The following is a 14,355-nucleotide window of genomic DNA, read 5'->3' on the forward strand; positions in this document are numbered from 1 at the left end:
AAGTGTTTAAGAGTATTTAATTGTGCACATGACTCGTGAGGTCATTTATTTCTCAATATCGCTTATAAAAAGAAGACAAAAGTACTTTTGGTCCATGTGGTTTACCACTTTTACCACCTAGGTCTGTGTAGTTTCAATTTGATCTTTTTTGCCCCTGTGGTTTTCAATTTAAGCAATTCAAGGACAATCTCTAATTTTTGTCAAATTAGAGTAACTGTTGTTACTTGTTGAGGGGCATTTCAGTCCAAAAATAAAGCCAGAGAGAAATCTTTAGCCACATAGACTTTTAGCCTTGGCCCAACAGCTCCGCCTTTACAAGCCACCTCCTTTCTCTTGGGACGATGATATTGAGGAGTAGAGGATTGTGGAAATTGCTCACAGGGTTGTGTCCCGGGTGGGTTTTGCTGAATCTAATAACCCAATTGCACAAGACCCATAAAGGTTTAGACCCAAGAGAGCCGATGTTTTGCTCTCTCTCTATTTGAAGGGGATGCTAGGGATCTCACGTCATTCTCACAAATATGATACAAATACAGCAACAAGGGAGGCAAAAGATGAGATTTGTTTGGATCCTTCCCTTGTCAATGTACCCAACCAACAACCTACTAAACCCAATAGCATTACCCCAATGTACCAAACCCAAACCCAGCGACCCCTTCGCGAACCTTATAGTTGCCAATTTCAACGACGCAGTGATCATACTAAGGTCACTCCCAATGGGAAGAACAGAGAACCAGTTTCCCAGCTAACTCTCCTTCGGCAACCCCTGCCTTAATTTCTTCTTCCACGTCGTTTACCACTTTAACCACCCTCAAGTTCATCTCCAACCTCCGAGAAGTCCGCATCATCGAAAAATCCGACATGAAACGCTTTTACACGATGGTGTGGCTGAGGGCTTCTTTTTCTCCTTTTTTTTTTCTTTTTTTTTCTTCTTGTTTTTCCAGCTTTTGTTTTTGGACCGAAATGCCCCTATACAAGTAACGACATTTACTCTAATTTGACAGAATTTAGAAATTTCCTTGAATTGCTTAAATTAAAAATCACAAGGGTAAAAATGATCAAATTGAAACTATATGGAGTTAAGTGGTAAAAGTGGTAAACCACAGGGATTAAAAGTGACTTTTTGCCTAAAAGAAAGGTTATATACTTATGAAAACTGTCATAACATTTTGAAAAAAAGGAAAAGAAGAAAGTGTCATGACATATAAATGGGATTATAAAATCTAAGGAGCGTAGTAAATTGGTATTTTTGAAAATTTTGAAAAACTTTTATTAAAGGATGAATTTTATGGATTTCTATAAAAAGAGTAATACATTCATGAATTTGTATGAACTTTTATTATACTTTGGGTATATCACAAAATTAGGAATATAAGATCTTAAAATAAATAGGATTAGGATTCAGAGTTGAGAGTTATTCTAAAATACTAGTGAGCAATGAATTAATTAATTATGGTATTTACTAATCAGGAATTGGAATTCTCATTAGGAATTGAATTCCACATATGGAAGATTACTGTGTTTATTTCACAACAAAGAATTGGAATTCAATTCTTGGATGAGAGGTGGTATTCTAATTCCTAAGAACTAATCCATTATGAATTTATCTTTTTTATACATATATCCCCACACAATTTTTAAATTTGTCATCTACTTTAACCCAACAATGAGGATATTTTAGTAATTAGTATCACTCATGCCCCAAGTCCATATAATTTAATAAACAACTTTAATAAGAATATGGAATCTAACTCTTCTCAATTCATATGATTTAATAAACAACTTCAATAAGAATTCGAAATTTAATTCTCCTCAATTCAATTCCTCCTTAAATTTTTTTTTCTTTTCAAAATTCATCTTCAATTCAATTCATCATTAATTTAATTACTTCTAATTCAATTACTTATTAGAAAACATGTCGTTAATGTAAATATCATCGGATGATTGGATGATGAGACATCATACAAACGGGGACAGGGTTACGAATTGGGAATGGGAACGCATTTCTCCAATTCTTGGCATTGATGTAATTCTGTGGTAAAACAAGGGTCAAATTCACCGAGTCAACGCCTTAAATTTGTTCCCAACAACTGGAGTTCAATTCCTTTCTCTTCCTTTCTCTCTCGTGTTTCAGTTTTGTTTTCCTTTCTTTCAATTTCTCTCCCTAGAAAGTGAGAGAAAATTCAAGCCAAAAACAGCATTGTCATGGAGGAAAATCACGCCCCAGCTTTGGAATCAATCCCAAACGGAGACCACGAGGCTGCAACCACCACCAACGATTTTAATACCCATATCCATACCAACAACGACCATGGCTGGCAGAAGGTCACTGCAAAGCGCCAAAGGAAGACCAAACCCTCCAAGGCAGATTCAATCAACAATCTCAATAAGCTCGTCCCCGGCGTCACGATCGCTGGCGGAGAAGGCGTTTTCCGTTCCCTGGAGAAGCAATCGGAGGATCGACGCCGCCGGATTCTCGAAGCCCAGAGGGCGGCTAATGCCGACGCCGACAATCTTGCTCCGGTGAGATCGAAGCTCCGGTCCGACGATGAGGATGGGGAGGACAGCGATGATGAATCTGTGGCGCAGAACGTGAAGGCCGAGGAGGCGAAAAAGTCGAAGCCTAAGAAGCCAAAGAAGCCTAAGGTCACGGTCGCTGAGGCGGCAGCTAAGATCGACGATGCAAATGATCTCTCGGCCTTCCTCATTGACATTTCGGTGAGTTTTGATTCTGATCTAGCTTGATCTATTCATTTGTAAATAATTCTATCTAAGTTTCTAAAACTTTTTAATTAATTTGAATTTCGGCTTGCAATAGGCTTCGTACGAGTCGAAGGAGGACATACAGCTAATGCGGTTTGCGGATTATTTTGGCCGTGCATTCTCTGCAGTGACTGCTGCGCAGTTTCCATGGGTGAAGATGTTCAGGGAATCAACGGTGGCCAAGCTTGCCGATGTGAGTTTTTCTCTATTTTTTAGAATCATATTTTATTATTAACAGGCATAGTAGTTTATATCTATACCTGATTGATTAAAAGGTATTTGCTTTATGCTCTTTTCCATTCTATTTTTCAAATGTAAAAAAAACAAAACAAAAACAAAAACAAACCAAGGGCATCAATTTTCATGGAAAACAACATTTAATTATTCAATCCTAATGGAATTTGGTCATTCAAGTGTAAAAAGTAAATTTCTTTTGGATCTTGATTAAGGTTGACGAATTATCCGTGTCCTGTTTCCTTTTTCATGGATAATTTTTGGGAGGTGTAGCTTCCTTTAGGTTCTTTTATCTTTTCTCTTTGGATATTTATTCGCACAGATTTGATCCTTTGTTTGATCTTGCTGGATTTTTTTAGTTGGGATTAGTTCAATTGGCTGTTTGTTTGTTTATTTATTTATTTTTAACTGGGGCTTCTCCTTTGTAGTCCCTGTGTTGAGCAGCATGCTTCCTTATAAATATTATTCCTCTTCTTCCAGAGAACAATTTTGTACATATCGTTTCTGATAATGAGGTGGTATTTGTGCCTTGAAGGCAAATAAGTTGGTGGATATGGTAGCAATACCTTTATTATTGTTGCAGTACGTCTAGTCTTCTATGTATATTTTAATGTTGTGCAACATTTTTCCTTCACTTCTCTGTGTACTCATTGATGACTTTTTATTGTCACATGTTGAATGCAGAACCTATCAATCTAAAAGACATATGTGATGATAAAGATGATACTTGCGATTGAAAATTGGTAGCTAAAGTAACTTAATATTATTGAGGACATCATTGGCTTGGGACATTGACTGACATAATAAAGAGGTCTAAATCAATTGCTTTTTCATAATTACATATATATATCTTCCTACCAGTTTCATTTTATCTGGTTTGCAAAAATGATGTTTCTAACATTCTCTTGCTTATGACCCCCTCTTTTCTAGGGCTTAGTAACTTATTGGTAGAAGTAATTTTGTGCATATATATATATATATATATGTGCCTGGAAAACCTAACCACTTAGTATATTCTTTAACAGATCCCCCTTTCCCATATTTCTGAAGCCGTTTACAAGACATCAGTCGACTGGATCAGCCAACGTTCCCTTGAGGCCTTTGGATCCTTTATATTGTGGTCTTTAGACAGCATTCTTGCAGACCTCGCGAGTCAGGTAGCTGGTGCCAAGGGCTCCAAGAAGAGTGTGCAGAATGTTTCATCAAAATCTCAGGTAATTCCCCTCTCCCTCGTTTGTCTTTTACTTGTCCATGAATTCTTTGATATTTTATGTTCTTAAGTTGAAAGCTGATGTCCAGAGGTTGAGTTTGTTCCATCAGATGATGGGTTTTCTTGTATAACAGCTTCATAAATGTCATCCCTTTCTCTGATTTGCATATGGAATGATGTAGTGATTAGTTTATGTATTTCCTTATCATGTGATTTAGAAAGTGTTCTTTTGCACTCAATAAGTCCATCCATCACATAGTTCAATGTCTTGCTTGAGCTCCACTTTGGCCTTTGTTTTGTGAAATGGAACTTCTTATGCAAAATTGACCTTTATTCAAATCCCAGGTTGCGATTTTTGTGGTTGTTGCAATGGTATTGCGAAAAAAACCTGATGTATTGATTAGTATATTGCCAACATTGAGAGAAAATTCAAAGTATCAAGGACAAGATAAGCTTCCAGTAATCGTATGGGCAATATCTCAGGTAAGTGGATAAGAATATAACACAGTTTTTTGTATTGATCTTTGTTCATAAAAGAAAATTATAGGTTTGCCCCTCTTATTATGGTTCTTATAAAAATGTTATTGGATGTCAAAAATGTTGTATGCAGGCTAGTCAAGGAGACCTGGCTGTTGGGTTGCATGCATGGGCACACATTGTTTTGCCTCTAGTAAGTGGAAAGGGTAGTAATCCACAGTCCCGGGATCTTATTTTGCAGCTAGCGGAAAGGTATTAAAAGATGCTTATTTTTTGAAGCAGTCGTACTCTCCTTTTACATTATTTAACTTTAAAATCTGCTAATTTGGTTGCAGAATTTTGTCCACACCAAAAGCTCGTACTATTTTAGTAAATGGTGCTGTCAGGAAGGGAGAGCGTTTGGTACCACCTTCTGCATTTGAGATACTTATTGGAGTTACCTTTCCTGCACCTTCAGCTAGAGTTAAGGTAATGGTAATCGGAAATTCAGTTATTCATAGAAATATTTAGTTGTTTCATTCTTCTTAACTATGATGTTTTGTATAGGCAACCGAAAGGTTTGAGGCTATATATCCGACCCTAAAAGCAGTGGCTTTAGCTGGCTCTCCTAGAAGCAAAGCGATGAAACAAGTTTCACTGCAAATATTGAGTTTTGCTGTTAAAGCAGCAGGAGAAAGTAAGCAAATTTGACTTCCTTTGTATTGTAGTTTATTTTCTAAGTAGTAGGAAAAATCATGGTTCTTAAAATGGGATTAACGTGTAGCTGTTTCTTACAGGTATACCTGCATTGTCCAACGAAGCAACTGGGATTTTTATTTGGTGTTTGACCCAACATGCTGATTGCTTCAAGCAGTGGGTGAGCTCTTCTACCTCTCATCAACATAATTGCATTCTTCCCAAAGACTATTCTAGAGAAAAACTAACACACTTCCATGCCTTTATTTCGTAAATTTAACAATCTGATTTTTGTGTCGTGCATTAAATGTTCACAGGACAAGGTTTACCAGGAAAACTTAGAAGCGAGTGTTGCTGTTCTGAAGAAGCTTTCTGATCAATGGAAAGAGCATTCTGCAAAACTCGCTCCTTTTGATCCTATGAGGGAAACTCTCAAAAGTTTTAGGCACAAGGTAACCCTTTTTTTTCTTATTGTTTGGAGTCCTTGCGTAGTTTTTTCCCCAGTTGCACTATAATTATATGCAATCTTATCCATCAAAGTACTCACCATCACAAATGCTATCATGTGGATTTCGTTATCTTACCAAACTTATAGATGATTTAGTTATATATAAGTATTTAACTTGTTTATGCCCTTTGGATGCTACTATTGCTTGTAGAATGAGAAGATGTTGGCCAGTGGGGAGGATGAGGCCCACCAGGAAAAACTCATCAAGGATGCAGACAAGTATTGTAAGACATTACTGGGGAAGTCGTCACGGGGCAGCGGGTGCAAGAAAAGTGTTGCCCTTGCTGTCGTTGCCTTGGCTGTTGGTGCCGCTGTCATGTCACCAAACATGGAGTCTTGGGATTGGGATTTGGAGAAACTAAGAGTGACTATCAGCTCTTTTTTTGACTGAAGGCCTTGGTTAGCAGGATGAGTGAAGCAGTTTAGAAGCTGATGGTGCAAAGCATCAATTTGTTATGAGGAAAGTAATTTAATTTACTCCATAATAAGGTGGCAACAGATGGGAAATTCTATTTATACTTTGTCTCAAAGGGATACGAAACTAGTAGTAGTTGGAGGTCAATACTGCTTGAAGGTTTAATTTGGTTGGTTTAAGCTGTTTCGGGCTTTTGGTTTTTGGTGTAACTTTTCATGTCTGTTTAGATCTTTTTTTTAAAAAAGTTTTTCACCTCTAACATCTACAATACCAGCAATATGTTAATGAGAGCTGAGATGGATGCATTTGTATTCTCGGATTAGTGTTTCAATTCAAAAGGAATTTTGAAGATAAAAGTTTGATTATTTATTATATTCATTCAAGTTTTAAATTTGATTATTTATTATGTCAAGCGAGGGAATATCACATCTTCATGCTTTTCTTGTGTATTTTTCTAAATCTCAGCTTTTCACAAACGGGTGTAAGATTGCGAAAACTGGTCATATACACAGATAGATATATAAACCTTAGCAAAGTAGTTTACATGTGTTGGTCATTGCCACGCATAGGATTATTAAATTGTACATGTCCTGTCGTAGGATGTCTTAACATTTTCATGAATAATCTTCGGGTTCAGCAAATGGGTATTTTAAAAACCCAGCTTTAACTTGGTCAGGATCTTCCGGGGTCGACCAAGGGTACTTCATGGATGGATCCCTTGGGAACTTCCTGAAGTTCAGAAATGGTGCCCAGAGAAGTACACTGCACAATTGGAGATACAAAACGGATTGTAAGTGAGACTAAGATTCCGATGGCAATTAAATTGTATCCAAAAAAAAAAAAAAAAAAAAAAAAGAGACACAGCCACTTACCCAGGAAAGAACAAGAAGACACACATGAACTGCAAATACATCTCTAAGAGATTTCTCTTATACCACCTTATCCGAAGCCAGTTCATGATGATTGGCTGTAATCACAGAAAGCGTTCCTCTGAGAGTTCATCAACAAATAGAAAGCGCCAAAAAGCTCGATCTCGCAAAGAAAGAAAGCATGAAGATAAGGAAATATACTTACTGGCATGAGAAGGAAGTACCAGAAGGCAATAACTCCCGATTGTATCAAAACCCATGTCAAATCTTCCTCAAAGTTGACACCAGTGACAGCAAATGCAGGCTGCTCAATCTGCTAACAGAGAGAGTTCCCATGGAGTTTATTATTACCTTAATAATTTCAAAAGGGTAAGCAGATTAGAAGCAGAAGCAGAGATGATGAGTGTCTTACAGTGGCCAAAACTGCTCCAACTTGAATTGCCAGACTAGACTTCTTTAGGTGAAAATAGTCAGCTGGGTTTTGAAAGATGCGTGTGATGACTGTCTGAAATAGAAAAAGTTGGGATCTTTAATCAGCTCAATAAAACTTATGAAACTATACTGGGAAAAAGTTGAATGGAATTTACAAAATTTTTTTTAAAAAAGCATACCTTTTCAGGCTTAGGATCATAGGACTGTCTGTGCTGAGAAGTGATTGTGACAGAAGTACGTCGTGGATGGCTAAGAGAAGGCAAAGCCTGGGGAATTTGGAAGGTGAATGAGCAGCTCATTTTAGAGCTTTCCGTGTGCGTGTTCTTATCTTTACGAATTCAGTTTCATGGCAGAAAATGCATGGAATTTCTTAACGAATAAAATTGAAAAAAAGAACAAATAATATAATTATATATATTTATTAGTGCCACGTGTCAGTCAGATTCAATCAAGTCCATTCGCACAAATTGCATAATTTTTTTTGGCAAGAAATGAAAAACCCCAAAAACCAGACCATCTAAAGATTGAGTCTTGAATGGAACCAACTGGAAAACCTCTTCTAAAACCCGAAAACTGACTGCAACTTCCAATTTCTATTTCAATCGGCCAAAATGTTGGCATCAGCAGCCCAAGCATCCTTGGCAGTCAAACTACCTCATCTCCTCCAACCGTTACCCTCAATCTCAAACACCCACATGGAAGTCATTTCAGCTGAAACCACAAAACCCAGAAACAGAAGGCCAAGACCCTTCTTTTCTTCAACCCATTTCCAAAGCCTTAACCCCAAATCACGCTCTTTTCGTACAGTTCTCACAAGGGTCAGTGGTAGTGGTGGTGGTGGTGCGGCTGATGCCACCCCACAACAGTATACTCCCACTGTAAGTTCTCATTCCCGTACTTTCATTATTATCAGTAATTGTATTTTTGGTGATTAACATATTTCATGAGGAGGAAAAATTGTTAATCTGATTCTTGCCACTTATTATTTTAAGGATACCGAAGAAATAAAATCTAGTTCTTTGGGTGATGGTTATGTTGCCTTGTTTATTCGGATGCTTGGGCTGGACCATGATTCTCTTGATAGAGAACAGGCAGTAGTGGCACTCTGGAAATATTCACTTGGAGGAAAGAAGTGTGTTGATGCCATTATGCAGTTTCCTGGCTGCATAAATCTCATTGTAAACTTACTAAGGTCAGACACCAGTTCTACATGTGAAGCTGCTGCTGGTCTTTTGAGATCAATATCTCTAGTTAACGTGTATAGAGATGTGGTAGCACAAAGTGGAGCAATTGAAGAGATCACTGGGTTGCTAAATCGACCTTCTTTGTCTCCTGAGGTATAGGATGGGGTATTTCACCAGTGGAATTGCTTTCCTCATTTTTCTTGATGTAGAAAAGTGAGGTTGGTTGTTATAACATTTCTGCAGGTGAAGGAGCAAGCTATAAGTGCTCTGTGGAACTTGTCTGTGGATGAGAAGTTCAGATTAAAAATTGCAAACAGTGATGTCTTGCCGTTGCTTGTGAAGTCCATGGATGATGAGGACATAAAGTTGAAGGAAGCAGCAGGCGGGGTGCTGGCCAATTTGGCATTAAGCCACTTTAATCACAGCATTATGGTTGAAGCAGGTGTTATACCAAAATTGGTGAGACTTCCTCTACCATTCTTTGTTGCTAGTATGATTTAGTTTTCAAGTTGGATCAAATGGCTTTAATTAAGTATGCTGGTTTTCGTTGTCAGTGGTACTTGATATGTAGTAGTCAATTTGGGATTGTCTTGTATGCATCACATCTTAAACAAAGGTTAAGCAATTCAATCTATAAATCATAGTAAGGGATGCCTCCTTTTTTAAATGCTTGATTATGATATAATTTTCTCTATTAATGCAGGCAAAGCTCTTAAGGACTGACATTGAAGGATCTAAAGTAATTAGAAAGGAGGCAAGAAATGCTTTGTTGGAACTTTGTAAGGATGAATATTACAGAATCCTTATTGTAGAGGAAGGTCTGGTTCCAGTCCCTATGATTGGTGCAGCTGCTTATAAGTCCTTCAGACCCGGTTTGTATTCATGGCCGAGATTACCAGATGGTACGGAGATTGAACAGACTTCTAAAACTCCTTCCAGGTTTGGTGCCTCTGAATTACTCCTTGGATTAAATGTTGATGACAAGAATGTAAACATAGAGGAAGCCAAGATGAATGCAATTGTTGGACGGACGCAGCAGCAGTTTCTTGCTCGTATTGGGGCCATTGAGCTGGAAGATGAAATGAATCAATCTGAAGTAACCACTGGTAAACGACTCACACTTTTGCCATGGATGGACGGTGTGGCTAGATTAGTTTTGATTCTTGGACTTGAAGATGAGTCAGCAATAGCAAGAGCTGCTGAGTCAATTGCTGACACATCTATCAATGAACATATACGGATTGCATTCAAGGAAGCTGGGGCAGTTAAGCCTTTAGTACAGCATCTAGACAGCAAGAATGATGCTGTCATACTGGCAGTAACTCAAGCTCTAGAGAAGTTGTCTGTCAGGTAATAAATCATTCACTGTTTTCAAGTCTCTGATTCTGGGTTTTTCTGAATGAAACTCAAATATTTTTAAAACCTAAATTAACAGGGTGAACAGTCTTTCAAAGTTATACAGAGCAATTAATGTTTGACACCATACTTCGTGCTAATAGGATCTTGTTTTGCTTGATGCAGCAACGGTGTTTGCCAGATAATTGAAGCTGAAGGTGTTATAGATCCTTTGATTAATGTTTTAAAGCAACCAAAGATCCCTGAAATCTTGATGGAAAAGGTCATTCATCATGTTACTTCTAGTCTATCCACAAATCTTCTGGGAAATGATTCTAGTTTAAGCTGATCATGTGAATAATTGCTGTAATGCAGACCCTTGATATTCTTGCCCGGATCTTAGATCCAAGTAAAGAAATGAAGTCAAAGGTTGGCCAATAGTTTCTTCATAAGATCTTTGAAACCTTTTAGATTTAGTTATCAATTGACTTACCGGATATGTTCATTCATTCCAGTTTTATGATGGACCAGTAAATGGATCAAAAGAGGGGTCGGCTGCACCGATAACTGCAGATGCAGCTCATAAATGTGTATCAAAAACAAATTCCAGGTTCCATCTCCCCTCCTTTGTATTTTCTGTGTTCTTTTTTGGTGCTTAAAATTATTGGAACTTTTCCTTTTCTCCATTATATTATATGTTAAAGGTGAAAGTTTGCTATTATAGCTTCGTGTACTCCATGATAAGCCAAGGAAGAATAAAATGCGAAGAATGCAAATGTTTGCCTTCCATATCACCAAATTCTCTTTGTGGTTCATTGTTTTGAGGCCCTGCTTTCCTCGTCCTTCATGAAAAAAAGACCAAGTAAAGTTACAATTCTGTCTGTATAGGGAAAGTGTGCTTGACTTTGGGGTGATTGCTCACCTGGTTGAGATATTGAAGACCCCAACCCCAAGATTACAAAGAAAAGCTGCTTCAATCCTCGAGTTCTGTACAGTTATTGACCCAAGGATGGAAACCATCATTTCAGTGGATGTAGAATCTGGTTTGGATGTTGTTTTCCAACAAAAGATTCTTGAAGGTATTGGAAGTTTTTTAATGAATTTCATTTAGAATTTAGCAATGAGCTTGAAAAGCACTAATGTATTGCTTCTTCAGCTTGTAGGCACAAATGCCTCCATTGAGATATGATTACAGTTGTTTTTAAATAAACTTGAAATTGAATATTTGATTTTTGTAAAAGATTGCGTGTAAAAGCTGAAATATTGTTTATCATATGGTACGAAGAAGAATAGTGCTTGTTTTCAGATTTGATTAACTATACCTTCTTTTTTTTGGTATGCGGTATTTAGCAGACATGGAATCTGAAGTAGTTAATCAGCAGCCAGAAAAATATGCCCTTGAAGTTGAAGAAGCTGGTCTTGCTATATCAGCAGCATCCCGGTTATTTACTAAACTGCTCGACTCTGAGAACTTCTGCCAAAAAATAGATTCCGCCCATTTCACCAAATTGCTCTGCGATATCCTGGAGTCTAATATCCCCCTTAACAACAAAGATTGGGTTGCTGCTTGTTTGGTGAAACTTGGTTCTCTTTCTGGTCCCAGGCTAAGTTTCGAGGACCCAATCAACATGGAAGTAACTCTTTACGAGACCATTCCAAGACTCATGGAGCAGATCAAAACCTCTTTCTCTCCAGAAGCAAAGGAAGCTGCTGTTGTAGAACTCAACAGAATAATCTCTGAAGGGGTGGTTGATTCCACTCAAGCCATTGCTTCCGAGGGAGGCATATTTCCGTTGGTGAAACTGATTGAAGAAGGGAGTGAGAGGGCCATTGATGCATGTTTGGCAATAATGTATAATCTGAGCATGGACAGTGAAAATCATTCGGCTATTGTAGCTGCTGGAGCAGTGCCGGTTTTGAGGAGAATTGTTCTATCACAAAGACCACAGTGGACCCGGGCACTTCGTTTGCTGAGGACTCTACCTACATGAGGAGACAGTGTCAAACTCTGTACTTACGACATGATATTTTGCTTAGAATTTTCCATTTTTGCCATGTTCTGAAGCCACTGAAGAGTGCATACTTCATAGTGATATGTTTTCACTCAAAAGTTTCATAGATCTGAATGAATATACCCTTAAATTGATGGGTTAGGTTGACTCACTAAAACTAATCTAATTGTTTGAGTACCAGGGCAGCTGATGATGCCCCCTTCATATGCCTAGATTGGAATTCAACTTCTTGTCCATGGTATACTAAGCAGATGAATGAAAAGTTTTGTTTGTTAATTTACACCCCAGATGATGATGAGATGATTTGTTATGAGCCAATTGAGGCTGGTCCATTAAATTCTCCGCACTAAAAAAATGTCGCCAGACTTAAAGATTAGGCTAAAAGTCTCACTCATTTTGAAGAATTGCCGGCTTTCCTTAAAACTTTGTTTTCTTGTGTCATTCTCATGTTTACATTATTTTAATTTTCTGAAGATATTTATCAGTTGGACCAGGCTTACTGACATAACGGCGAGAATACCAGACCACCACCCACCATGTCTAGCTTATCCTCTTGCCTTTCCCTGACCAAAAACCTTGTTCATGCTTCCCTTTCCAACAACAACAACAACAACAATGGCTCACTACCACCTCCACCACCTCTCCAAGCCAATCCCACCAAACCTCCATTGAGCAGCAGAAACCAGACCCCAACAGTTCTACCAAGAAAGAAGCAGAAAAACCAACCACAACGCAAGCCAAGGCAACCTTCTGTCATCGAAATCGAACGTGCTATTGGTGGCGGCAGATTTCGTGATGCCGACCCCAGGTATGTTGTTCCCTGCTCTTACAATTTTGAATCTCAGTATCAACATCATCATCCAAGTGTGAAATGTGACGGGGACCCTGCTGGTCTTGTTCATATATGTATACTTCCACTGTACTTTTAGTTTTGAATTCTGTTTATTGATTGAGATTTATGATGATAAAATGAAAAGGGGTTTTGCTCGTTTTATTTAAAAATGTGTGGGGCCAAGTTTTGGGGTATTTCATGAGTTTGTGGTTCTGAATTTTGAGGTTTCTGATGTACATATTCAGGGATTTGGAAGAACAGAAGAACGCTAAATTCGACATGTCAATGATGAACTTTCCTAGCAAGTTTGAAGGGCCAGTGGAGAAGAAGCTTCGCGAGACAGGAGAGTGGATAACCAATAAAACTGAAAGAGGCTTCCGTTTGTCCGGTAATCATTTTCTTTTCAGCTTGTTTTTCTTAAAAAGGGATATCTATCACCAATGAAGGATGTTTAAGCTAATTATATGAAAGGTTTTCTACTTGATGATGAAGATGACACTGCTTCTACACGCACTTGTTGAAATTTCAGTATCAAACAGTCTAATCATTCAAGTTTTGGCAAAGCCACACTTAAGTTGATCCTTTTCAGAAAGTCAACAATGGTGGAACCCTTGATTGGTGTTCTTCTCCTTTGAATTACTAAGCTCACAAAACCGCAAAACCACAAAACCATAATGTTGAAAGTGAGTTACCCTTTAAATTAGAGAGACAATCTTAGAATCATTGAATCAATGGACGTAGGTATTGAACTGTACCAATGAATGAATGAATGATGCTGAATCTGGGATTGTCAGCTACTAACTGGAGTTAGCTCTTTGGTTTTTTGTTTTTGCAGGCAAGAAAATTCTGAAGTTTGTGTTTCTGTGGTTGCTACCAATTTGGAGTTTCTCACTCCTAGTGGCCTCTGGGACCATCAAGCTAAACTCCCCATTTATTAATGACCTCATTATGTGAATAAATTTTACTTCAAATTTTCAACAGTCAATACAAATGCTGTGTGTGTAGATTGGTAGGAGGAGAGCTCTCAGCTGTTTTACAGCATCTTTTCTTATCAATGAATGAATTATAATTCACCAAGCTCATAACCTCTAACTTGCACCACAAGATTAAAAGGCTTTGATTGCATATAGACCAACCAACCAGATAGTTCAAGAGACTGGAACAATTGTTCTTCGTTGACCTAGCTCAAGGATTGATTGATTAAATCAATTTGTTGGTGAGCGCACCACCTACGAATTTTCTTTGGTCAAAATATTTTCTTTTGAGTGTTGGAAAATTTATGTTCAACAGTTGTTCTAGATGCAGAATCTTTGGGAACAAAACAATCTATTCCCATGGTGTGCGGGCGGGATCCTGTTGGAAAATCAAACCAAGCTGGGTGGGTGGCATGTGGCAGGAACTGGAGGAGA

At 38.0% G+C, this 14,355-nt stretch overlaps 4 protein-coding genes across 6 annotated transcripts; 3 read left to right on the plus strand and 1 right to left on the minus strand.

Annotated features, from left to right (window-relative positions):
- Positions 1-1,997: 1,997 nt before the first annotated feature.
- LOC117638220 lies at positions 1,998-6,638 on the plus strand. The gene is made up of 10 exons (XM_034373356.1): positions 1,998-2,718; positions 2,819-2,956; positions 4,023-4,211; positions 4,553-4,690; positions 4,818-4,936; positions 5,020-5,152; positions 5,231-5,360; positions 5,461-5,540; positions 5,677-5,811; positions 6,019-6,638. The coding sequence occupies exons 1-10, from the start codon at positions 2,206-2,208 to the stop codon at positions 6,256-6,258; spliced, it is 1,815 nt and encodes a 604-aa protein (XP_034229247.1). The 5' UTR covers positions 1,998-2,205; the 3' UTR covers positions 6,259-6,638.
- A 67-nt stretch (positions 6,639-6,705) lies between these two features.
- On the minus strand, positions 6,706-7,948 carry LOC117638231 (NAD(P)H-quinone oxidoreductase subunit L, chloroplastic). Of its 2 annotated transcripts, none has more exons than XM_034373373.1 (5): positions 7,763-7,948; positions 7,564-7,656; positions 7,357-7,464; positions 7,155-7,249; positions 6,706-7,044 (listed from the first exon to the last, which is right to left on the minus strand). In XM_034373373.1, exons 1-5 carry the CDS (start codon positions 7,880-7,882, stop codon positions 6,897-6,899), a joined length of 564 nt encoding a protein of 187 aa, XP_034229264.1. In that variant the 5' UTR covers positions 7,883-7,948; the 3' UTR covers positions 6,706-6,896. The 2 variants fall into 2 exon arrangements, with proteins under 2 accessions (XP_034229264.1, XP_034229256.1); XM_034373365.1 differs by having other exon boundaries at positions 7,357-7,467.
- A 121-nt stretch (positions 7,949-8,069) lies between these two features.
- LOC117615836 lies at positions 8,070-12,342 on the plus strand. Of its 2 annotated transcripts, none has more exons than XM_034345002.1 (9): positions 8,070-8,461; positions 8,576-8,920; positions 9,011-9,226; positions 9,471-10,117; positions 10,289-10,385; positions 10,478-10,531; positions 10,618-10,712; positions 10,991-11,181; positions 11,456-12,342. In XM_034345002.1, exons 1-9 carry the CDS (start codon positions 8,195-8,197, stop codon positions 12,091-12,093), a joined length of 2,550 nt encoding a protein of 849 aa, XP_034200893.1. In that variant the 5' UTR covers positions 8,070-8,194; the 3' UTR covers positions 12,094-12,342. The 2 variants fall into 2 exon arrangements, with proteins under 2 accessions (XP_034200893.1, XP_034200892.1); XM_034345001.1 differs by having other exon boundaries at positions 8,076-8,461; positions 11,453-12,342.
- A 154-nt stretch (positions 12,343-12,496) lies between these two features.
- On the plus strand, positions 12,497-14,026 carry LOC117615195 (probable NAD(P)H dehydrogenase subunit CRR3, chloroplastic). Its single transcript, XM_034344236.1, has 3 exons — positions 12,497-12,922; positions 13,192-13,334; positions 13,782-14,026. The coding sequence occupies exons 1-3, from the start codon at positions 12,651-12,653 to the stop codon at positions 13,898-13,900; spliced, it is 534 nt and encodes a 177-aa protein (XP_034200127.1). The 5' UTR covers positions 12,497-12,650; the 3' UTR covers positions 13,901-14,026.
- Positions 14,027-14,355: the final 329 nt, after the last annotated feature.

The sequence above is a fragment of the Prunus dulcis genome, chromosome 1 (genome assembly GCF_902201215.1).
Source record: "Prunus dulcis chromosome 1, ALMONDv2, whole genome shotgun sequence".
Lineage (NCBI taxonomy): Eukaryota > Viridiplantae > Streptophyta > Magnoliopsida > Rosales > Rosaceae > Prunus > Prunus dulcis.